The 24,844-nt window shown below is 26.8% G+C and overlaps 2 protein-coding genes across 10 annotated transcripts; one reads left to right on the forward strand and one right to left on the reverse strand.

The window, feature by feature from the left end:
• The first annotated feature begins 1 nt into the window (after position 1).
• On the forward strand, positions 2 to 4,976 carry LOC107438786 (ADP-ribosylation factor-like protein 16). Of its 4 annotated transcripts, none has more exons than XM_071183884.1 (2): positions 2 to 285; positions 2,906 to 4,976. In XM_071183884.1, the coding sequence occupies exon 2, from the start codon at positions 2,942 to 2,944 to the stop codon at positions 3,446 to 3,448; it is 507 nt and encodes a 168-aa protein (XP_071039985.1). In that variant the 5' UTR covers positions 2 to 285; positions 2,906 to 2,941; the 3' UTR covers positions 3,449 to 4,976. The 4 variants fall into 4 exon arrangements, with proteins under 4 accessions (XP_071039985.1, XP_015906646.1, XP_015906645.1 ...); XM_016051160.3 differs by having other exon boundaries at positions 2 to 267; XM_016051159.3 differs by having other exon boundaries at positions 2 to 194.
• Positions 4,977 to 8,779: 3,803 nt separating this feature from the next.
• Positions 8,780 to 24,728, reverse strand: LOC107438787 (UPF0669 protein C6orf120 homolog). Of its 6 annotated transcripts, none has more exons than XM_016051162.3 (4): positions 24,398 to 24,580; positions 20,725 to 20,827; positions 15,629 to 15,689; positions 8,780 to 12,625 (listed from the first exon to the last, which is right to left on the reverse strand). In XM_016051162.3, exon 4 carries the CDS (start codon positions 12,607 to 12,609, stop codon positions 12,055 to 12,057), a length of 555 nt encoding a protein of 184 aa, XP_015906648.1. In that variant the 5' UTR covers positions 12,610 to 12,625; positions 15,629 to 15,689; positions 20,725 to 20,827; positions 24,398 to 24,580; the 3' UTR covers positions 8,780 to 12,054. The 6 variants fall into 6 exon arrangements, with proteins under 6 accessions (XP_015906648.1, XP_071040001.1, XP_015906650.1 ...); XM_071183900.1 differs by lacking the exon at positions 24,398 to 24,580 and adding an exon at positions 24,640 to 24,728 and having other exon boundaries at positions 10,514 to 12,625; XM_016051164.3 differs by having other exon boundaries at positions 10,514 to 12,625; positions 23,901 to 24,453.
• Between the last annotated feature and the right edge of the window lie 116 nt (positions 24,729 to 24,844).

A 24,844-nucleotide genomic window follows, 5' to 3' on the forward strand; every position in this document is an offset into this window, starting at 1 on the left:
ATTATTTTAATATCATAGAGGCAGAAGCTAACCGCTCATTTTCCAAAGAGACAATCGTTGCTAAGCAACAATATGTAACAAAATATTCATGTCTATGATGAGATTAAGGCACAGGATTTATTTCTAATATTACGTCAACAATCTCATATCATTTACTTATTGTATAAACAGTCAAGCTTTGAATTAACATTTCTGTGAGTTAAGTTTCCTCCTTAGCGTAACGTATACCACTGTCTCTCGAACTATAAACAAAATGAGGATTATTAGGTTGAATGAAATTTACCAGTAATATTTTGTGACACCTTTTTAATTGTGGTTGCTATTACATTTATATTAAATAATTATATTTCTTGTGATTAAGGCAATTTAACATCAATTAGATCTGATATCCTTATTTTAAATTAAGTGTAGGCTGTAAAAATCTATTGTCACAGTATAAATCTTATTTTTATGTCTATCTCAAAACATTAAATTTCTAACTAATTTTTTTTATTTTTTATGACTGTGATGGTATTTTATGACTTCTAAGATTATAACTGTTTTTAAAAAAGTTGTCAGACTGGATAATTCATTAAATACAGTTGATGGGCTGATGACCTACTGTATACACTACATGGCTTCTGAGAAGTTTAGAATTTTTTTTCCCTTCACATTTCATTTCCAAGAATGCCGAATTTTAGTTAAGTTCAATGAATCTAAAATAATGCCCATTAACTTTGTAATGTAACCAACGTGATTTGTTTTTTAAATAGTTGGAAAAAACATAGTTTAAACATGCAAGTCTGCATAAAATGACATTTTAATCTTACTATCTGTATGTATGCTAATATTTTGAATTATTATACATTTAAATTGCTATTAATTATTAAAACAACTGTTTCTATCCGAAAGTTTTCTGAAAACCTTATGTGTTCTTATTGTTACCTAGCCTTTTGCCCTTAAAGCTTAAAAAAAACTTCTGAGATTGATATGTATTCCCAGAAAGGATGGTGGCTAAGTTAACATAGGTCATTTGAACGTGCAAAAAAAGTTTGGAAAAAATATGGAATGGTTTGATTTGCAGTGGCTACTAGTTACACCTTTTGAGTTGATCCTCTCCCAATTTCTTAGTTTGTCTGGTACAAATGCCAAAAGTTAACGATTATTTTGGCGCATGTATGGATGCCAAAATCTTCACAGGCTTATGTCCATGGGCATCGCTGGCAGAGGGGAATGTTAGGTATATGTCTTCACCACCTTAATAATTAGAAATCTCTAAATGCCCCCCCCCCAATATTTCAGACAATTAAAGAAAATTTTCATGCAAATTCATCTTTTTAAATTCCTCAAAATATTTAAAATGAGAAAGAGATAAAAAATAATAATAAGTAATTTTGCAGATAATTAGCTGATTAAATTTCATTTCCTTGCATATCAAATTTAGAGAACTGTTGACACTTTATTTTAATTTTGGCTGCTTATACTTTTGTCTTTAGCAATAGATAAATTGTTTTTTCCCGCCAAAAATTATTCATTGAACACTGGTAGTGGTAAACCCAGGTTGGCTGTTCAAGGGCGGTTATATAAAAAAAATAATTCAAATTGAACCGCGGTGGCTCAGGGAATAGAGCGCTCAACTCCCAATCAGGTGACCCAGTTTTGAATCCTCAGTGATAGATGAATCATAGATTAGAGTCCCATGCTATCAGGCTAACTGTGGAAGGTTTTCCTCTCCGTGTAATGCAATCGCAGATTAGTTCCATAAAAAAGTCCTCCACAAAGGCAAATTTCTCCCAATAATTGATCCAGGAGTTCTCGTCTTCTGGATTAGGTTCAAAATTGTAATGCTACGGAGTTGAACATTGGTAGTCGTAAACTCAAAAATTTGGTCAGCTGTTCAACGACGTATATAAAATAAAATAATATCAATTCAAGTTCATGCATCTTTACATCTTTTGCAATAAATGGCATTTCTTCTCAAATTTGAATGCCCTGATATTTCTTTCAGGGTAGAACCACAGTTCCAATTCTTAGATATAAGCATGTTTTTCTTTTTGGTTTAATAAGAGTAAACTTCTTACTTTTAAATCAAATCTTTCTCTCATAATGACATGTATGCCTATTTAAAACCATGTTTTTCTTTTCCAACATACAATTTGTGTACATAATAATTTAAAAGAAATAATAAATATGTAAATAAAGAAAATTAATTTCTAAACAATCACATGAAAAGAAAGCAAAAATTTGCAAGAATAAATCCTCTAGTTTTTTGAGAAGAACGGAACAGAAAGTAGACCTTAATAAGGGTGGGTCGGAGTAAATTTTTCCATCCGGTAAGTTATGGATAAACTTAAGTTATTTTGCTACACAATATAAAATTCTGCCTGAACCGGAGACCTAATCTCCCATCGGCCTGACCCCTACAATATGAGACACTTGACAATTAATTAAATCTTATTTTTGCTTATCCTTCATTCTACATACTGCAATCCAGAATAAAAATATTTGAACTAAAATAGTACTTATACTTATTTTATTCTTTATTTGGGCCAACTTTATCTATTCTAAGTGCCAGAATTTATTTTTCTATGGGTTTAATTTTAGCTTTTCCTAAGAGACTTGCTTTCAATATTCTTTTATTCCAAAAATCTGTTCAAGTTGAAAATACTTAACTTTTAATATTTTGTCATTTTCCCCTATGTTTTTTAAGTGTGATTGAGGAAAAAGAAATGCACATTGAACTATCTGCTTTTGAAAGAAAATACTTTTACCTGACATTTAAACTTCGGACTTAATTTAATTCTTGATCTTTTGTTTTGTGCTTTATATAACATATCAATTATATGGTTTCTAACTTCAATTAACTTCTTTTATTACTTATTTTAAATATTTGACAATTCTTATATTCAACTCATTTTTTTTTCAGTGAAAGATTCTGAAAAATAAAGGTAATTTAAAGAAAATGATTATCTGCATAGGTCCAAAAAATGTTGGCAAAACATTGCTACTGCGTAGATTGCAGCAAAAGGACATTTATTGTAATATGTTTGATGAAGTATTTTCAACTGTTCCCACAGTAGGTGTGAATATTGCACAGATTGTCTTTGAAAAATTACGGAGACTTCAGATTAGTGAATTAGGTGGAACAATGGCAGCAATATGGCCCATGCATTACAATGGATGTAAAGGAGTTTTATTTTTAGTAGACAGTTCTAATTTGCAACAAATAAGTTGTGCTACAATACTTTTGTTAGAAGCATTAAAGCATCCTTCACTTCAAAATGCAAGATTTCTTATCATTTTGAACAAAACAGATATTACTGTATCTACAACTATTTCAGAAATGAAATATTTATTAAGACTTGATGATATTTGTCTTCATGCTAAACAGAACATTGAAGTTATAGAATCCAGTTGTTTAACTGGTAAAGGGTTAAAAGATATCAAACAATGGTTACAAGAATTTTGATCTTAAATAAATTTTGATTTTTATATTAACTGAATTGATACATTTTAGGTATAAAATAAGTATTAAAACACTTTTATAAATTTAGTAATTTGAAATTAAAATAACTATATTTTGCCCATAGTATTTTTTCCAAGTAATTATTGGACAAGTTTCCACTAGATAACAGTAAAATACACGAAACATCTCGTTTCCTACAAGATAAGTCATGGTGTTTTTCAACAAAACCACAGTAGTGTCAAATGTGCCAATCCTCTAATGTTACTCACTGAACCTTAAGAAAAGAATTCAAAATAATTAAAGCAATTAAAAATAATACTTCCTGTGGAAAAAAGCACTAAACAGCTGAGAATCCAAAAGGAATTGAAACAAAAGAAACAATGAAAAATGAATGAATATGACAACCGAAGCAGTCGTCTTCAGGGGGTACCAGCTCCGGAAGTCATGAAAGCAAAACCTTTTCTATGTATTATTCTTAACATAATTCTACGTATTATACATAAGAACAATACGCTTTTGTGCGTATTATTCTTATGTATTGTTTTTATACTTCTGTATTTGCTTTATGTATTTTATATTGTATTCTTTTCCTGGACTTAGGCAAAACCTTTGGGGTACAGAGAGAGCAATTTTAGACATTTGTCATGCTCTCTCGATAGAAAAGGTTTTACTTTTATGATTTCCGGAGCTGGCTCCCCCTGAAGACGTCAGCTTCGGTTGTCATATTTATTCATTTTTATTGTTTCCTTTGTCACTCACTGAATTATGTTTCTTTCACATTAGGGAATTTTTATATTTTCCTTCATTTGGAACTGTGTGGTAGATCACTAAATGGCAGAGTCCTTGGTCGAAACCTCGGTGCTTTCTAATATTTAGTCATTTACATTTCTTTAAAAATTAAGTAAATTGTCTGCAGTTTATTTTAAAGTAATTTTTGGTGGCATTGGTATTATGTAAATTATTATGTGATTATTATATATATTATATATTACATTGGTATTATGTAATTATTATATAATTTAGTCAAACAGTCACTTGAACCAGTTCTCTTGCACTTCTCTCACTGCTTTTTGGTATAATTGCCTACCTTTCCAGCTAGTTCATGTTATAGGAGCATCTTTTGCATTAAATTTTGTATGCATGCTGCTAACAGGAAATATGCCTGACAGGACAAGAAAGTTGAATGTTAGAGCAGGAGGAAAAAGTGTCACTGTTTTATTCAAAATTTTTGCTAGGCATGTTTCAATGTCAACTTGTGAAAGTCTACAATAACCTGGCATAGTCTGCAACAAAAAAAAGAACTGATACTGCTAGCTATTGCTAATAAAAGTTGTTTGTAAAATATGTATTATAAAATATATATAAAAATATAGAGGTGCTAACTTTCCAAACTAAGCTATCAGTAGTCAGAAATACAATAATACAGCAATATGCAGTTAGTGTTTACAAAATTCAATTTCATTTAAAATTTAAAGTGTGTATACTACTTAATTCTATGTATATAACAGTAATAAAATTGTGTATAAATTTACTAATGTGAATAAAAAGTAAGCAAAGATGATAAATTAAAAAAATATACAACACTGAAATTGTTTACTTCATTTCCAAATTTTTGCTTGGAAAAGAAACTGAAAAAAAAAAAAAACNTTTTTTTTTTTTTTTTTTTTTTTTGTAAGTCTTATGTGTAGCCTCTTTCATTCTTGACAAGTCTAAAAATAGCTTGTTGAAAGATGAATTTTTTTTTATTTCTTATTCCTATCAATTCATTTTTATTTATTATGTTTAGAATAAATGAGTAGAAAATTTAGTTACAAATGACAAAAATTCAAAACTCTTCTTAGCTAGCACCTCTGAAAGTAAAATAAAAAACCTTTTTTTTTTCTCCTTTTTTTGCAACAAAATTTTAGTCACCTAAGAAAAACACTTCATAAGTGATTTATAACATTTAAAATTTCCTAAAAGGTAAATATTATACATCAGTGAAGCACACAAATGACTGAAAAAAAGCATGTTAATTTTTTTAAATCANAAAAAAAAAAAAAAAAAAAAAAAAAAAAAAAAAAAAAAAAAAAAAAAAAAAGACTGAACAGCATTTGCTGAGAAAATTTTCTTTATTCACAATTTTATCCACACATTATGAATTTTTTCAACAATCAATTTTACAATATTTTGATATTAAAAGTCTTATCTTATTAAAATAATGTTTTAATTAATGGAAGTATACTTTGATTGACTGAATGAGTCAATTTAATACCAACTTTTAAATATCAGTATCAACATGAACTACATTTTTTAAGTCTATTTATAAAAATAAATTTATGTTGGCAGTATTAAAATTCAATTCAAAAAAACAATAAGATATCTTAAAAACATAAGAGCTATAATAAATATCTAACAAAAGTTAAAATTTATATTTAAGATCACCATATTGTTTCTTATTTCAATGAGAGAGAAAAAAAACAATATTTTAGGAAGCACCAAAGATTAAGCTATATTTTGTTATAAGAAAAGTTAGCCAATCTGATTAAATCAATGAACAAAAATCAAACTAAAATTCTTTCCTTTTACCACTGCAAGGAAAATCAAAAGAACTCACTATTTTCTATCTCAAAATTTAGTGATATTAAGAATATTTTAAAATTAAAACAAGACAAAGTTTTAATTCTAGACAAAATTATTTTGAAACCCAAAGTTTCACGGGATACAAAATGTATCTTTACTCTCAATAAGTATGGTTAATTGATTTGCTGAAACACACAAGATAACTTAGTACACTTAAAACACATTGGATATATAGATATATTTCAAATTGTTTCACTCTCTATGCGAACTTCACATAACTTCACGTTGATTTACCTCAATGTAGTAATGAAATATCTAAAAAATATGTAGTTTTAATAAACATTTTGTATGATTTTGTATCGTTTCAAAATTTAAAATTAGACTATAAAGAAATCTTGTTCACTCTTGAATGGATTCCAAATATAAAACAAGAATACATAAGAAATTTATGGGTATAAGGAGACATTATGAGAGATATAGAGACAGTGTTATTAATATTATAGACAAAAACATTAAAATAGTTTTCGAACAAAATTCAGTAAGATAATTTAAAAAATAATTTAAATTATTAAAATTATGTTCAATAATTTACAATTTTCTTCATAAATATCTAAATAAACTATACTTTTTACTCATTTTATTAGCTTCAAAATTGAATTTAGATTATTATAGGAATTCTAAATGAGACATAAAAGGAATAAAAATCAAAATTTATAAATGCATATAAAAAAGTGCATTAAAAAAAATCACATAACAAATGCTAGGAATTGAATTGTGCATTAGAGAATTTCCAGTCATAAACATAAATTGAATAGCAAAATTGTGCTTATAAGTAACAAATAATTTTCTTTCTATTTCCCTTTCTTTTTAACTTGAAAAGAGGATTTGGACATGAAAAATATTTAAAATGTTTTCTTTTTCTTACATTATTTTATGAAGGTATATGTTCTGAGGTCAAAGGTTAAGTCTGATGGTCTAGGACAGTGTTTCCCAAACTTATGTCTTTTGTGTACCCCTAATAAAAAAAATAATGTATTTTTTACTTTAAAAAAGACTGCACAAAAGTTAAAAATCACAACTGGCTGTTGACATCACTAATTATTAACGGTTAACTCTGCAAAAAATAGCCAATAGAAAAATAAGTAATCGTAAATTTTCATGGTTAGCTTTGTTTTTAAATAAAAAATTTTGAGATTTTCGTTTGTTGCTAGATATTTTGCATAAGAACGCGTACCCCAGCTAAACTGTTCCTGTACCCCTTGGGGTATGCATACCACACTTTGGGAAACACTGGTCTAGGAAATTTGACCAATGCCATCATATAGTGATTAGGGTGAAAAGTCTAATTCTTAGTTTCCCCAATGGCGTTTGAATTTTTTCTTAAATTAGGAAAAAAGTTGCAATAATCTGCTTGTATGCAAGTTTGTCATTTTTAATAAAACTCATATTTCACAAGTCCCTTATTTGGTCCAAATTTAATTAAAATAAAAAAAATTGGGTTGATCTAAAATTAATTGATTTAATGTGGTATGATTAAAAAAAAAGCATTTATCATTTGTATTATCAATCTCAAACTTTTTATTAAATATCATGAAACATTCTTTCAATATCTGATTATACATGCATCATTAAGTTTTCTTAAAAAGTTCAATTGTATAAATAAATCTGACAAGTATAACAAATTAAATTAAAACAAAAATTGATTTATAATATTTGCTACAAATTATCGATAGAAGTTTCGATAGCCAATAGAAATAATATTAAATATTCAAAGATATTAAAAAGTGTCTACAATGTAGTAATTTAAAACATTTATAAAATTGCATACAGCTTTCTATGGGGATGGGAGTACACCCTTTTTTAGAGAAAGGCAGCTGGAAGAGAATTAATTATATTAATTTTCAAATTCCTGATGCCAATTAATCTTTATCCTTTCATTGACAAGTCTAATTTTATTAAAATAAAAAGAAGATGCCCATAATAAAACATAACTTCCAAAGCATGTAACAACAAATACATAATTTTGTGTATTTCCAAAGTTAAATGTATTGGACTTGTTTTATTCTTTAATAAAATTGAATTATAACAGGTTTCTAACCTTTCCATTCAGATTTTTTTATTACTATATACATTAATCACACCTTTTATTTTTAAATAAATTCTTGAGTACATATATTTAAATATATACTGTGACATTTTGAATAAGTAGCTCCACATTTCCTAAATTTAATTTTAAAGAAATATAACATTTAGTGTAGTTTTCAGATTACTGTTGATCAGAAAATAAGAGCTACATTTGGATCCTGAGCTACAGATTTTGCACCCTGAGTGTATGATCAGCGTGAATAATGGTCAAAAGAGATGAAAATCAACAGTATAATATTGAAAATGAAATGGGCTGAATAATTGGAAAAAAATTACATTCACTTATTGCATGTACAGTGAAACGTATTAAGTTAAACTTCTTTATAAGTTAAAGGCTATTAAGAAAAAACCAAATTTATCTTAAATAACATAAAAGAGCAAAACCTTTGGTACCTGACCACCTGCCTATCTAGTATGTTGACCACTGAAATAAATCAAGTTTTTTAAGAAATGTCATTCATGAATTGGCCAAAAAAAAAATTTGTTTTTTTGTGAAATTTTCTATTATTTTATTTTATGCATTAGAATTTCATTGAAACTGTAAAAAAAATATTGAAAGATTACCTAAACCTCTTTATAAGCTGATCATATGGGGAAATTATTAGACTTACATATTCTTTTAATCTCTTTATTTTTTTAGTATTTTGTTGTTTTTTAGTCTTTTTATCCTAACAACAATAAGAAAATATTTTTGTAACAAATAAGTTTACAAGCATAACAAGATAAATTTTAAAATGTATGAATTAATGTAATATAGTACATTTTAACTGTAATGTTTTTCTGTATGGATATTTAAACAAAAAATATATTCATATTAAATAACTGACATGCATCACTAACAAAATATGCATATTTGTTTTTTAATCTAATCAGTTTAGTAGTATTAAATTTATGTAACAAATAAAAATTGATTCAGGTAATTAATCTAATTGTGTGAGATATACTGAGTGCTCACTAAATAAAATTTAAAAGTCAACATTTTTATTGCATATATTTTCATTGGTAATATATAAGAAATTATAAAAAAATATATTAATCCTCCTCTTAATTAAGCTTACCACTAAAACAATGTACCACAAGAGGTCAACTTATACTGATTTCACTGTAATTCATAACCTTATTAAAACAAACCATGTTTTATTAGAAAATCTTTCTGACTAGATTAAGTTTTTATAAATCACAAATAGCTAAAATTTTCATCAGAGATTACATAACTTTTACTGAAGGACGTGTTAAAATGCTCAATTAAGAATGTTAAAATTTACTGAGCAATTCACATAACATATTACAACATGAAAAATATGTTACTTCTTAAATTTTTTTTGTTCTAATATTTTATATAAAAAGTACAATTCAACTACTTCTGAATTTTAAGCATATTCAGAAGAATATAAAATATTCATGCAGTGTTGTTGTTTAATTTTTTTATATAAATGAAATGAATAAGTATAACAAAAGCAATAATCTAGAAAAATTAAAAACAACTATTACTAATTAATAAAATATAATTTTAAAAAAATTAGTTCCATGCAGATTACACAAACTTAAATAAGTGTGGGCAGTTAAATATTTGGTTTATAATATTGGATTATAAATAAACAATTAAATTGGTAATTTTAAATGAAATAGAATGTAAAAAATTTAGTTTTATGCAATTAAACAAAATTATATAAGTGTGAACTGTTAAATATTTAGTTTATGAATAAATAGTAAACTTAGTCATTTTTAATTATATATAATTTAAAAAATTTGGTTTCATGCAGATTACATGAAATTAGATAAGTGTGAACAGTTAAGTACTGTGAAACCTCTTGGGAGTGACCACTCTCTGCTCCACAGTAAAATTGTCGTTAACAGAGGCTGGTCGTTCTTAGGAATTACCTTCATTGACTTCAAAATGTTATCAAAGGTACATGTTTTTTCGCAAGCAATTTTAATTTTACTCAGTGTCATTTTCTTAGTGCGAAAATACCACTTTTCTTGGCGTCACGAAAACCAGATCACTGAACAAAATTTAGCGTCAACATAAATGACTATTACTGATATAATTATGTATATTACAAATTATGAATGATAAAACTATTTTAAATAAATAAACAATTATGTTTTTTGTTTAAGTTTGCATTTAATTTTATATCATAAAAATTAGTTAACTTTAAAAAATGAGAAGGTGTTTGTTAGCTTGAGATGCTCAGTTATTTGTAAAAGAACTTTTTCTTCTAATTCAATTTTCAACTCTAAAAATAAACCTTAGTGCATGTGTTTAGTGCTCTAAATAAGAGCCACTCACAAATATTTTGAATCTATTTGTTTTGTTAATATTTTTTGTTTTGATATTTTTTCACGTTTCCCAATTTGACCTTTTCCAAATTTGGTACAAAGGTATGCCCAGTGGCTGGGTAGGTTTTGATGGTCTCCACTAAAACAATGTGTTGGATTTCCAAAAGTTTTCTTCAACACAGAGACTATGGAAAAAATTCTGTGCCTTCCATAAATAGTCGCATATAGAGGAGGTGGCTACACAGAGGTGGTCTTCCTTGAAGGTTTCATTGTATTTGATTTATAGTATTGGATTATGAATAAACAGTTAAAACAAAATAAGAAATATCACAAAAGCACCAAATACTTAGTTCACGCAAACTTAATAGATAATCCAAACAAATACAAATTAGATGATAGAATAATTCTTGCTCTATTTGTTGCAATACAGTACACATTAAATTAACATATAGATGTTCGAACGAAAATTAACTATTAATTAAGTTAATAACTTCAGAAAATTAATCATGACTAATCAGATTTTGAACACAAAAAAGGAACCTAGTCATGGAAGCTCAGTGACAACAATACATTCTTATATCCAACAATTAAACAAAACTGTCTGTGGCTGTTTCCTTCTAATGTTAAAATATAAAGTATATCTATACAGGAGCCCACTAAATTCCATTTCTGTCTAGTTAACTTTTGAATGGTCCATCAATAGTTACAGTAGTCATGTTTAGGTATAGTAAAATGGGTATATAGTACAAGATGAGATCACATATAGCATCACTGGGTGGAAAATTGCAGATTAGTATTCCATCTGAAAAACAGTATCAGATAAGGGAAAACAGTATAAGATACAGGAAATCATAACAAATAGGCGAATACTCATTTTAAACATCATTTTCTTAATAAGGTGTCTATTAGTAATAAATCATGTTGCTCCACAATTTTGTAAGCTAACTTCACAGTTTTTTATTGTTGCTTCTTTGAGTAGTTTTATCTTGCATTATGTAACCACTTTACTATACCTATATTCAACTTTTGATAACTATAGTTGAAAAAGTGTAAAAGTTAAAAAAGTCAATACAGACTTTAGTAAGCGCTCTGTATATAAAAATATGCACAGATTCTATATAAAATATGTTGCTTTGTAATTGTTAATTGGCAATTTGTAGTTGTAACATAATTTTTTATCTAAAAAATATTTTAGTACATTATATCATATTAGACAGAAGTTTAAAGATTATAAAAATTTAAAATTTTATAGAGATGTTCAAAATTGAGAAAAAAAATTTATATGAAAATTTGATTGTATATAATTATTTCTATAAACTAATTATCAGTAATTTTCAATAATGAATTACTTAAAATAACCACTAAAAGGCACAATATACAATTTTGAATATGTCATCAAATATGAAACCTACAATTTTTAGAAGATTATTTCCTTTAAAATTTGCATTTTGTTTAAAATTTTGAAATAATTTTTAGTAAATACTGACATATTTTTAAGGATACAAGTAATATTATGACAAGAATAGTTTGTAAGTTACAGAAGTATTTGAAAAACCTGGTTATATAGAAAATGATGTGCATATAGAATTTTTCATATTTTCTAACATTAAGCAGAAACAGCCTTAATCTACTAATAAATCAAGAAGAACATGTAAGATACGCCAAAGCAACGTCCAAAAAACCGACTTTTCTTCATACTCTGGTTCGTCTTTTCCATTTAAATTGGGTATGGATGTTGGTTTGCTAAAATTTGGCTTGTCATCCTGGTAACTGACTTCATCGAAGATGCTTTCTTCATCTGCACTTGTTTCATATACATCTATTTTTAGCTCATACAAACTGATTTCATGAGAGGGGTGGCCGTACACAGCAATAGTGAGTGGCCGTTCGTAGTGTGAGGCAACACGAACATGCTCTGTGCCGCAGGTCGTCGATTGCCACTCGTGATTCTCAATGTCATATGTTGGCTTCAGGTTACCAGATGACACATATAAATCAGCGTCACCTTCAAGTGAGTTAAGTTGAAGTACTACTGTACCAGTATGAGAAAGTCTGTAATATGAATAATTTCCGCCACCAACAGCCCCGAGGAGAGTCTCATGGAAATGTTCAGCACAGGCATAAATTATGCCATTAAGAAACAAGAAAAATAAAACAAGCCTAGCTTTACCCATCATAATAAGAATTGTGAACCTAAAAAATATAATTTTAAAGAATTACATTTGATTCTCAAAGAAAATATAATATTAACATAGAATACGTATGAATGAAGCTCATAAAATTTTTAATTAGGTACACTCACAAAGAAACATTAGATAATGATAAAAAAGTATTTAAAAGCAACTAATCAGAAAACAATGCCAAAGTTTTCTAGTTTTTCAAGGTGCATAGCCAAATCTTTCAACAAAAATAAGCACCTTTTAAGTACTCAAAAAATATTTTTAAGCACTATATACATTAACAAAATGCAAAATAAATTTCAAAGACTTTACATGATCATGATAAAATAACTTGTTTCTGACAAAACACTATTTTCTTGATTATATTAGCCAGAAAATGAAGATTAAAATTAAGAATATTTTGCAAAATGCAGCAGAATTGCACATAAGAGTGCTAAAATCTCACCGGCCTCTGCTCAGAAGACGCACATGCGGACTCACAAGTATTTCATCAAACATGTAAAGTGATTAGCACTTTCATACAGTATGGACCGGACAGACGGTAGGCCAAAATTGATTGTTGTTTAATGAATTGTGAAAACGCTGAATAGAACAATATGAAAAGCACGATTTTGCATCATACGTGGAAAAAATCGACATGGTGAAGGAAAAAAAATCTCATTTTCAAAAACGGGAAAATTAAGCACTTTTTAAAAATATCTAATGAGAAAAGCAACTTTAAGGGCTTTTAAAAATCGAAAAGAAGCACCTTTAGGCACTTTTTAAAAACCCTATGCACCATGTTTTTATATACTTAAAGAAATAAAAAGTCGGTGTAAAATTTTCTTATTTTTAACAAGTGCTAACTAGAAATGAAGAACAGTATTATGACTACCATAAATTAAAATTATTTATTAATTAACAATGATAGAAAGTTCTTTTGTATTAATACCAATAACTTTATTATACAAATTTTTACATAATTTAAATATGTACATTTACTTACTGTAGTGTAATTTACAGTTTAATTGAAATGAAACAAAAGCCAAAGCATTGTAAAAAAAATGAACTTCATATCGCATGAAAAATTAAATATCAAATTAAATGTTTATTCCTCTCTTCCTATTCAAATTTTGTCTGAATCTGTTTGAACTTTAAATTTACACAGTTTAAAATTTTGTATACATTAAAAATACATTTAATCATTATTATAATAACAATTTAATAGTAAAAAAATTATAAATAACTATAAGAAAATGTTGAGATTATTATTTAGCAAAGTGTGGATACCCTGCATATTTTGAGGATTAAAAATCTAATTCTATTAAAAAAAGATGTACTGATTCAGAGTAAATTCCTTTTTGTAATTGATTTCTAACAAAAGTAATTCTTTCCAATAAAGAGAAATGAATCTTTTTTTTTTTCAACGTAAATAGATAAGCAAATAGTTCTCCTTAAATGCAAAAACATTTGAAGGATCTCAAATGTAACTTATAAATAATATGAAACAACAATGTAGTATAAAAATAACTCAAATAAATTTTACAACATATGATATTATGTATCAATTCGCCATTGTTTCTTGCACATTTTACATATGTAATAAACTATCAATTATAAGAAGACATTGGGATGAGGCCTAATTTGGATAATCGATACATTCAAATTATAACATTGTGTTTTAATCTATTTCCATCAATAAATTCTGAAAATTAATGTTTATTTTTAATAATTGTTATTTAAAATTGATTTTAATGTGACTAGGTAATAAATGTCTTTTAATCAAATAGGATCAAAATTATTTCATTTTAAAATTAACTCTTGAACTACTGCCCCAGACAATAATACTAAACCATTTGTACAGAGCAGCATCTAATTCTAAACCATTCACTGACTTCATTGGTTTTCGAAATTAATTTCATTGATTTATATTCCTTAGCAAATTAATCCTTAAAAACAGTTTCAAGGATTAATATTACTCCTCTATTACTTTCAGAAGAATGAAATTGAAATGAAACAGAGATTACCTTTGTAAATTGTATTTTAAAATAATTGTATTTTAAAATAATTTTATTTTCATATATAATAGTATTTTATAATGCATAACAAACTAAGATACTAATTATAATAAGTAAACATTCTAAAATTTTTGTTTGAATATTTAACCAAAAAACATTATTCCCAATTATTTTCAACTTTTCTACTCTAAGGTACATGTTTTGCTTCTTAGAAACCTTTTTCACACCAGGGTTTCTAAAACAGCAAAACATATGAAATATATTAAATTTAAGTTTTTTTTCTTTCTTTTTTTTCTAGAATATTATAGGTAATTCAAAATTCCTGATAGAATAAACATCCTCAGGGTGACCTGCACAATACAAACTTGAAAATTCATCCAAATACTCACCTCAAACTAAGATAATTTTTCAACCCAAAATAGAATAAAATATTAAGACATCTTTTTTACAAAAAGTGCTTCTTTTTTCTTTTTTTTGTGGACACCTCACATAAAGATGAATTATGTTACCTAGCTCACTGTTGAAATCAAAAATTAACTTTGATTAAAAGAGGTATGCTGATTATAGAGTTTTGAATAATCAAAATTCTAATGCATTTCCACTTTCAATACTAAAATTTTAAAACAAGCTTTCTTAATTTAAAAATTTCAATCAACTTATATTTACATAAAGTATATTTACATAAAATATATTTACATAATACTTCTGTTCACCTTTCATAATTCTATTATTTAAAAGACATGTGTTTTAGTTATCAGAAATATTGCACATGCAAATATTAATTTAAAACATAAATATAAAGAAGAAAAATTTTATTCAACTGTTCGGTTAAAACAACTTTATAAGTTCAAATTTACATTATTGATGTTTCTAAATAGGCTTTTCATTATTCCATCTCTGAATAATAAAAGAATATTCATACACATTAAGATATAAATATATATAGCAAACATAATAAAAATTAATTTATTTATGTTAAAAGCAGAATGAAACACAAAAATATTCATTTAATATCTTACTTTTTTATTGAAATTCTCTTTACGAATGAGAAATGTAGACATCACAACATTATAAAAAAACCTAAAACAATAAGCAGATGTAAGATGTAAAACATCACAACACAAATATCCAGAAAAAAAATCGAAAATAAGTTAATTAGTACAGGGTGCGTAGCCAAATCTTTCTACAAAAAAAAGTACCTTTTAAGTACTTTCTAAGCACTCAAAAAATATTTTTAAGCACATATATATATAAACAAAATGCAAAATAATTTTCAAAGACTTTACAAGATCATGATAAAATAACTTGTTTCTGACATAACACTATTTTCTTGATTATGTTAGGGTGGAAAATGAAGACTGAAATTGAGAATATTTCACAAAATGCAGCAGAATTGCACATAAGAGTGCTAAAATCTCACTGACCTCTGCTCAAAAGACGCACATGCGGACACGCAAGTATTTCATCAAACATGTAAAATGATTAGAGCTTTTATAGCCAATGGACCAGACTGACGGTAGGCCAAAATTTATTGTTGTTGAATAAATTGTGAAAATGTTGAATAGAGCAATATGAAAAGCATGATTTTGCGCCATACATGGCGAAAATCGACATGGTAAAGAAAAATATTGCATTTTCAAAAAGTGAAAATTAAGCACTTTTTAAAAACACCTAATGCGAAAAGCACCTTTAAGGGCTTTTAAAAAACAAAAATCGAAAAGAAGCACTTTTTAAAAATGCTATGCAGCATGTAGTAGCATTTAAAATCAATCATAGGGGTTTATTTATTTTTAAATAAAGCATAGATAAATTACACATAATGGCAAAGCATTTCAAAAGTTTATTTTCCAAAACCTCTTGACAACCTGGCATTTTGTTACAAATGAAATAGTTGAGTTTATTCTTGATGTTTTTTTTTTTTTTTTTTTTTTTTTTTTTTTTTTTAGGTACTGAATGCAATCACTCTCTACAACCAATAGTATTACCTATGCTCAGGGTTTGTGATTTTTTTTATTTAAATCTGATTTTTTTTATTTAAATCAGACTTTTTTTATCTTTATTCAAATACACGGTAAGAAATTTAATTTATGATTAAAAATAGTTTATAAATGTTGAGTCAAAATTAAATTAATATTAAAACTACCTATATAATAACAATATTTTAGGAGCTCTAGCTTACTAAAATAATTTTTCGTTATAATACATAGCTTTGAATGCATGGCAACCATTTTGGAGCAAATACATGATTGAAATTTAAAGACTAGATGAAATAGAGAATATAAAAAGTACATCAGGGGTCTGTTTAGGTTTTTCTGAGAGGAACCTATTTTGGGAAAATTTAGACATAATTTGTGGAGAAAAAAAAATTATATTAAAAATTCAACACAAAAATATTGTAAAAAATATGGATTTATCGTTTCTTACGAGACACAAAAATAAAATTTTAAGAAATAATATTTTGTGAAATTATTCTACAGTTTTTCCTAAAGTTGAATTTGTGAAGGTAAATTTGGCTTGGATAGACCCCTGTACTTTAACTATTAAAGCAAAGTTTCAATTAGCAAACCATAATTTCAATTTAAAATTGTGATTTCTTTTTTTCCCTCTTTATTTTTAAAATGACAAAATAAATTTAACAGATCGTGTTTAGAAATGTAATCATTCATCAAAAAATAAATAATATTTAATCTATATATTTTTATATTAAAATATTCATTTTTAATCCTACATCAATAAAATATAATGTAGATTTTAATTCCATGCTTTTTCAATCAAAAGGTAGAATTTTAATTAACATTTTTTTCATTTTTTTTTTTTTTTTTTTGAAAAAAATCAAGTTTATTAATTACTTTCTATAGCTATGCAAGTCTATATTAAGACAGACAGCATTAAATGTTTACTTTAATCTGTACTACTTTCAATCTCAAGAATCAATAGAGTTTTAAAAATGTAATTTCAAATGTGTTGGAATTTAACACACATCAAGAAAGAAAGTAATTTCGTTAACTAAAATTATTTATAGCAATTTATTTAAAATAAATTTTAAAACTAAGATAAGAAAATAACAAAAGTATCAATAATTGAAACACTGTTTTTTAACTTTTAAAATCAATATATATAAAAAAAATCATTTGATTTTAATCAATGATTTTGTTAAAAAAATCATTTGATTTAAATCATGATTTAAATAGTGATTTAAATCAACAAACCCTGCCTATGCTCTACCGTTTACTTATTTTCTGGAGAAAAAAAAGGGTTAATTTCTGAAATACTTCAGAAAAAGACAATGGATTTAACCATTGTTTAGTATTCAAGAAATGTAATGAGTCAGTTCAGTTAGACAAAATTATCCCATATCAAAAAAAAAAAAAAAAAAAAAAGCTAAAGGAGATATTTAAAAAAAGATACTGCAGATGACAATTGATTACAAAATCTTGTGATATAGGTATAAACAATTATATAATACAAACTGTTAATAATAAATAATAAAACAAACAATTTTCAATTGATTTGTAATAATATGAGCTCTAACTTACTAAAATAATTTTTCGTTATAATACATAGCTTTGAATGCATGGCAACCATTTTGGAACAAATGCATGATTGAAATTTAAAGACTAGATGAAATAGAGAATTTAAAAAGTACATCAGGGGTCTGTTTAGGTTTTTCTGAAAGGCACCTATTTTGTGAAAATTTAGGCATAATTTGTGAAAATAAAAAAAATGATTTGTAATAATATGAAAATTCAATGAGAAGGTCAGATGTTTAACCAATTAATCCAATCAAATCCCTGTAAAATGTAAACTTGTAACAATTTTATGCAGTGATTTGATAACTCCATTCTTTTTATTACATGGATTATTGATTTTATTGAAGATAATCAAAACTTATGATGATCAAACCTTTTAAAGATTCTTCCTCTCTTATGGTGAGGATGAAAGTTACATTTCAAATTTTTTAAATAACTCATCAAATAATTAGAAGTAACAAATGGATAAAAATTTTAGTTTTTAAACAAACCAAAATTACTGACTTTATATGTAACTGAAGTATAATATGGGATTTTTTTCAGCAGTATATAAAGTGCAGTTGAGCATAAAAAAAAACTGTTGTCCAAAGCTGAGTTTCATGAATATGAATTATAATGAAGCACATTTAGGATTTATAATTTATTTATCATCATGTTCATCAGGTTTGCGACGTAAAAAAGTAACATCAAAATGGCAGCCTATGTTAGTATCGTAGACCTATATAATGCAATTCTCCATGAACCACACAAGCTTCGTGGGGGTAAACAATGAAATTTGCAGTTAAGAAATTTCAATAACTAAGCAAGAACTATTAACTTTTTACATTATTTTTTTAAATATTTGTTAAGAAGTTAAAATTTCAAAAGCATGTAAACCAAAATTGATTGATTTGTTTCCTGTTAGTTCTAATCCTGCAGAAAATTTCAATTTTTTTCGGTAAATAATAAATACTTAAATGTTTGCTTACAGCGTTTAGCATGCTGAAGACTGTCATTTTGGTCCACTTTTTGTATCAGCCCTAAGCAAAAGGTTAAGTGCATATTTGGTTGTTTTTAAGTATTTGTATCTAAAAATTATTATAAAGCATTTTAAGATTGATCTGTTCCAGACAAATATTGCCATATTTAGTAGGTAACTTTGACGACCGGTGGCTGAGTGTTAGTTTTTCGCGCTCCTGTGCAACAGGTCCTGGGTTAGATCCGTGGGCCAGGCAAGGTTGACTCGGCCTTTCATTCCTTCAGTGGGTCGATAAATGAGTACCAAGCATGCTTGGGAACTAAACACTGGGGGTTCCGCGTTCAGCTGACCACATGACAGGAACATCTGCTCCTGCACCCAAGAGCCCAAGAAAACTGGAATGGGCACAATAGGCCTTGGCCCTCTAAGGGCTGTCGTGCCACTGAGTTTAGTTTAGTTTTTTAGTAGGTAACTTTAAAGAAAAGTCAGGGTGTGTAACCAAATCTTTCAACAAAAAACAAGCACCTTTTAAGAACTTTTTAAGCACTCAAAAAATATTTTTAAGCACTATGTACATTAACAAAATGTAAAATAATTTTCAAAGACTTTACATGATCATGATAAAATAACTAGTTTCTGACAAAGAATGCTTTTCTTGATTATATTAGCCATTATAAATTGATCAAGAGATTTTTCAGTTTGATATCAGAGGATGGAAAAAGAAATGAAATTGAGAATATCTTGCAAAATTCAGCAGAGCTGCACATGAGAGGGCAATAATCTCACCGAACCCAGCTCAGTATATGCACATGCGGACTGGCAAGTATTTCATCAAACATGTAAAATGATTGGTGTTTTTATACGCTATGAACCAACAGTATGCAGAAATAGATTGTGGCTGAATTAATTGTGAATAACGTTGAATAGAACAATGTGAAAAGCCCACTTTTGCATAATACATGGCGAAAATCAACATCGTAAAGAAAAATATCTCATTTTCAAAAAAGGGGAAATTAAGCACTTTTTAAAATCACTAGCATTGAAAAAAGCACCTTTAAGGGCTTTTAAAAAAACGAATATAAGCACCTTTAAAAAATGCTACGCACCATGTAAGTGAAATGATATATATAACACATAATTCCATAAAACCCATAGCCCCAGGCTTTAAGGTTTGCATTATAAAGATCTTCTGTAAATATGAATAATAATATGGTATTATTATTATAGCTATTTAAAATTTCAGTAGTATTTACCTAACAATTTACAATTCAAAATTTTTTTTAAAAATTTTACTTGAATGTTTTTAATAAATCATAAGGAAATACCCATTTGTATTGTTTATTATGATAATCAGATTTGTGATTAAAAAATATATAAACCCAGGAAAGAAAACTTTTTACATAATAACATTATTTATTTCAATTTTCTTAAGAATATATTTAGAAACAAAATATTTAAATACATAATTAAAGAATTTTGTAAATATATACCATTACATTGCATTGGTGTCAAAATTATGCACAAATTGTTATAATGATTTCATATAACTTAAATTTTCTGTAATTCCAACAAGGCAAAAATTCATTTTGCTTAAAGAAACTCTTTCTGAAGATAATTTTTTTCTTACCTTAGACCACAAATTTCCAAACATTTTTCTCTCTAGCCTATTAATCAATGGAATAAACTCTGTCTCACCAACTTTGAAAGGAGAGAACGTGTTGAAAAAAATTCTGAAATTTAAAAATAAATGGTTTAAAAATAAAATTTATAAACTAATTTTATTGCTCTAACATTAGTAAATATCAAAAATTAAATTGAAATTTGAAAAAGATTAGGTACAATACAAAATGCACAATACAAATGCTATATAAATCTGTTTTTCAGATATCCCTCTAACAGGCTGGACTAAAATTAGTTATTTTTATAAGTTTTTAATGATATTAGAAAAAAGTTCAATAGCTTTAACTAACATACTTCATAAGTTGATCATAAAAAAATAGCTCGTAAACATTAAATTTTTTATCAGTTTTTAATACTTATATAAAAATGTTTGCCACAATCCCAGTGAATGTCTCAAAAATATTATATAAATTACCGCAATTTAAGAGGAGAAAATAGATGTTTTAATAGATGAGAAAATAACATATACCCACTTTACCCCATGTACCAGTGACTGCAGAAGTATCTCAAGAGTGTGTGCGGGGGGGGGGGGGNGGGGGGGGGGGGGGGGACTCACTCCTAATAAGAGAAAAAATTGTACTATATATGTATATACCAACCAGGTTTGAATTACCTGAACCTCATAAAATGGCAATCAAGAATTTGAACTTGCAATTTAACTTCATGATTCAAATTAATTTAAAATTAAAATAAAATGTATAAAAGAAATTGTCTATCTGTAAATTATTTATATCTCATTTAATGGTATATTTTTCATTCTGTTTCACTGACTTTTTTTTAATATGTTTCACTGACTTTTTTTTAAATTCTGTTCATGGTTGGCAAGTTTTTGACACATGACGTTTTTTACCGTCATGTCAAAAACCCATAGTTTTGGTAAAATAATTTTGAGTATTTGGTAAAATAATTTATAAGTATTTGGTAAAATAATTTTGAATCTTCTCAAATTTTGGACTCATTTATACTAAACTTAGAAATCGACTGGGCAATGAAAAATGTGCAAAATTAGTCACTTGCTATCGTATGCTTCGGCACAGTGACCCCGACTACTAAACATGTAATTTTGTTTGTAATTCAGTTTTGTTTATAGTGCTTTTTCAACTGAATAAAAGTTTTTAACTTGACAAAATAGCAGTAATTCTTGACTTAGAGTTTGTAAGTAGTTACAAGTTTTGAAAGTTTTGTTTAGCTTAATTCTATATTTAAGTAATGCCAAATTTTAAACTCTTTTTAGTTCTTGAATTTATTAATAGTTCCAAGCTCTTTCCTTAGTTTGTTTATTTCTAACAATTAAGAAGTGCAAAATTTTGAATCCTTTGCAAATCAAGCTATTATGCTAAAAGTAAGTATCACTATTTTCAATAAGTATATTACAATATTTCTGTATGAATGTATATCCTTCTATAAGAATACATGTATATAGTTGAAAAATCAATAGCAATCATTTACAACATTCATTTATAAAGGCAATTACGTGAAAATAATATATTATCCGCTATATGGCATAAATTAAAGAAAACAGTAGGTTTTTGACAGTTTTTACCGGTAAAAACACGGTTTTTACCACTGTCATGTCAAAAACCAGTTTTTGACGGCAAAAACCCAGCCCTGATTTTGTTTGCTCTGACCAAACCAAGAATTTTCCCCATCAGTCAGCAATAGGAACATATATTTTCTCTGTGGGAGATGAGTAAGTGATGATTTGGTAATAGCTTTCACCAAGAAAATGTAAAGGCTCATTTGAAATTGAGGCTTTTTTTTTCTCTCATTTTTTAGAATTCAGACACAAAAAAAAATTTTTTTTTTAATGTAAATTTAATTACTCAAATATTGAGGGAAAAATTGTAATCTTAGAAGGGAGTGCCCCTTCATTCGTTAAATGTGAGCGATTCTGTAATCACTGCCATGTACCTACTTAATATGTTAAACAAAACAACTAATACTAATGGTTCGATGAGTATCAATAACATGGAATATAATTATTATTATTTTTTAATCAGTATAAGTATAATTAAAATATAATATAGAACACTTTGTTTATTGGTCTTCAATTCTTTCAAACTTATACATCATTTTGTTTCAGCTTAGACTTACCCACAGGAGAAAAAAAAAATTTCATTCAGAATTTTGTAAACATATATGTTTACGCTTTCACGGTTATAAAAACTTATATACTTATTATTGTGAAAAAGAAATGAGCACTTTCGTTGTTTTAGTGTAGGAGAAATACAGATATAATAGTAAACTAGAGAACTGATGTTTGATTTAAACCTAGAACAAGGAAAAAAAATCTAAATTTTATTAATTTGTTTGACTTTTAAACTCATCATTGTCAACATATCATGCTCAATGATTCTGTATTGTCACAATTTGAATTTTAAAAAAATCAGAAGAAAAACTAGTGACCATAATTTGCTCGAAGCCATTAACTGATGAATCAAGTAAAAAACTAGTCATCACCAACACAGACCTAAACCTTTAACTTAGAAATTTCACTTTTTTTATTGAAAATTCATATGTAATTTGAGAGGATTGTTTCCATATAACAATCTGGTCCACTAACTACAATCCCCAAGGAATCAAGTTGATTTTAAATTTGTAAATCTTTTAGAAAAAAGAAAAAAAAGGTAGAGATTTACTCCAGTGTGACTATGAATTATACCCTTCGAGTTGGTCCACTTCAATGTTACTTATTGTTTTTTTAAAAAAAAATTCTTGCGAGCCGCTACTCTGAAGTTGCCATGACCTTGCGAATATGGATACGAAAACTTTCCCAACTAAAAACTTTTAGTTCCAAGTTCAATTTTAACATATTTTTAACAACAAAATTAAATCAAATGGTTGCACTGTCACATTAAATTTGAAACAGAAATATTTTGGAAATATATTTTACTTTTTAAACAGTTCATTTTCTGCAAATTAATACTCATATGAAATATTCATATAATAATATATAATATTTATTATTAATGAATATTTCAGTGTAACATATTTTCTAAGATAAGTTTAAATCATTAAAAACTATTTCCAGAGAAAAAAAGTTTATGCTGAGTATTTGGTATCACCTCAGAAATATTGCATAAAATGATAGCATGTTTGTAACATATGTAAAAACTAACTTACATGTAAAGAAATTTATCAATTAACTGACAAAATACAATTTTTTTTATTTTGTTTCACTTCAGACTGAATCCTTTTCAACAGTGATAAGAATAAACTTGACAGTAATAAATAATCGAAGCTATAAGTATTAACTATTCTTAGGGTTTTACCATAAACAATAACAGTTCAAAAACAGCAAAGAAGCTCTTAAATTATTATCATCTCGCTATGTTAATAAGAAATATTTCTGAATTCGATAAATATAAATTGGTTGTATGTATAAATTGAACCTAAATATTTTAATATGAACATTGATTACAGGGAAACATATTTCTTACACCTGTAATGATAAGACAGAAATAATTCCTCAAACTAGATGTTTGACAGGAAAATTACAAGAGCTCAAGATAATCTTCTAAAAACTGAGAAAATATGCGAAGTTTATTGATTATTTTTTAATTACGTAAAATGTAAGCTGATTTGTAAAATATTATTTGACAAGATTGAGATAAAATTACAATTTTAATGCTGTTTCACTTTTCTTTCCGGAGGCAGACAACATTATCAATAAACCAATTGTTTTAAGTTGCCATTTTAATATTGTCTGTAAATATAATTAGTATATTTAATTCCAATACAATATGAATTAGATAGAGCCCCTGAATTAGAATTAGATAAAAAAATTTATGAAGTAATACTGCATAATAACGATTATTTGACAAAAACATATCATTGTATTTTGAATTAATCAATTGCATACTTTTTTTCAACTGTTTAGCTGACGAACTTTTTAAACAAATACACCTTTCTGATTGACTGCTACCATCATCGTTTTCATCGTTATTGGTGATTGAAATGGGCTATAGGTGGCGTAGAGCAGAACTCTATACATATGGCAATTCTTTACATGCTTTCACCATTAGCATTATGTCACTTCTATAAGAGAAACATCGAGACTACCTTTA

The sequence above is a fragment of the Parasteatoda tepidariorum genome, chromosome 1, assembly GCF_043381705.1.
Source record: "Parasteatoda tepidariorum isolate YZ-2023 chromosome 1, CAS_Ptep_4.0, whole genome shotgun sequence".
Lineage (NCBI taxonomy): Eukaryota > Metazoa > Arthropoda > Arachnida > Araneae > Theridiidae > Parasteatoda > Parasteatoda tepidariorum.